At 66.5% G+C, this 475-nt stretch overlaps 1 protein-coding gene across 1 annotated transcript in view; it reads left to right on the top strand.

Annotated features, from left to right (window-relative positions):
- The first annotated feature begins 87 nt into the window (after window positions 1–87).
- The window catches only part of H696_04756 (hypothetical protein), a 4,147-nt gene continuing 3,759 nt past the window's right edge, over window positions 88–475 (top strand). Inside the window, exons 1-2 of the mRNA XM_009498619.1 lie at window positions 88–210; window positions 303–388. Of these exons, the coding sequence (XP_009496894.1) occupies window positions 164–210; window positions 303–388 (133 nt within the window). The 5' untranslated portion in view covers window positions 88–163. The remainder of the gene's footprint in view (window positions 211–302; window positions 389–475) is intronic.

Here is a 475-nt window from a genome sequence, read left to right as displayed (position 1 = left end):
CCCCCCCCCCCTCCCTCCCCTTCGGACCGCGTGCCTCCCTCCACCGCTGGCTAATGTCTCCCCTTCCCCCCTCCGTCGCACGCGCAGCCCAGCCGCGTTTACTGTTCCGGATTCCGAGCAAAAGCGCCCCCGGCTCGACTCACCTGCCGCGCCCATCCCCACCATGACCGACTCCTCCAAGATCGATGAGGGTCTCTACTCCCGCCAGCTGTATGTTCCCCCCTCCCCCCTGTGCCCCACCTCCTCCTGATGCTTTTGTCCCCCCCCCCCCCCACTCACTCACACGACCCTGGCCCTCGCAGCTACGTCTTCGGCCATGAGGCCATGAAGCGCATGTCCTCCTCGGATGTGCTGCTGGTCGGTGTGGACGGCCTTGGCATTGAGATCGGTACATGACAATGGCCACCTCCTTCCTGCTCCCCCCCCCCCCCCCCCGCCCCAGCAAACTGACCTGCACTTCTTCTCCCTCCCCTCA

The sequence above is a fragment of the Fonticula alba genome, assembly GCF_000388065.1.
Source record: "Fonticula alba strain ATCC 38817 unplaced genomic scaffold supercont2.8, whole genome shotgun sequence".
In the NCBI taxonomy this organism is placed as follows: domain Eukaryota; order Rotosphaerida; family Fonticulaceae; genus Fonticula; species Fonticula alba.
This window is presented reverse-complemented; position numbering and strand designations above follow the sequence as displayed.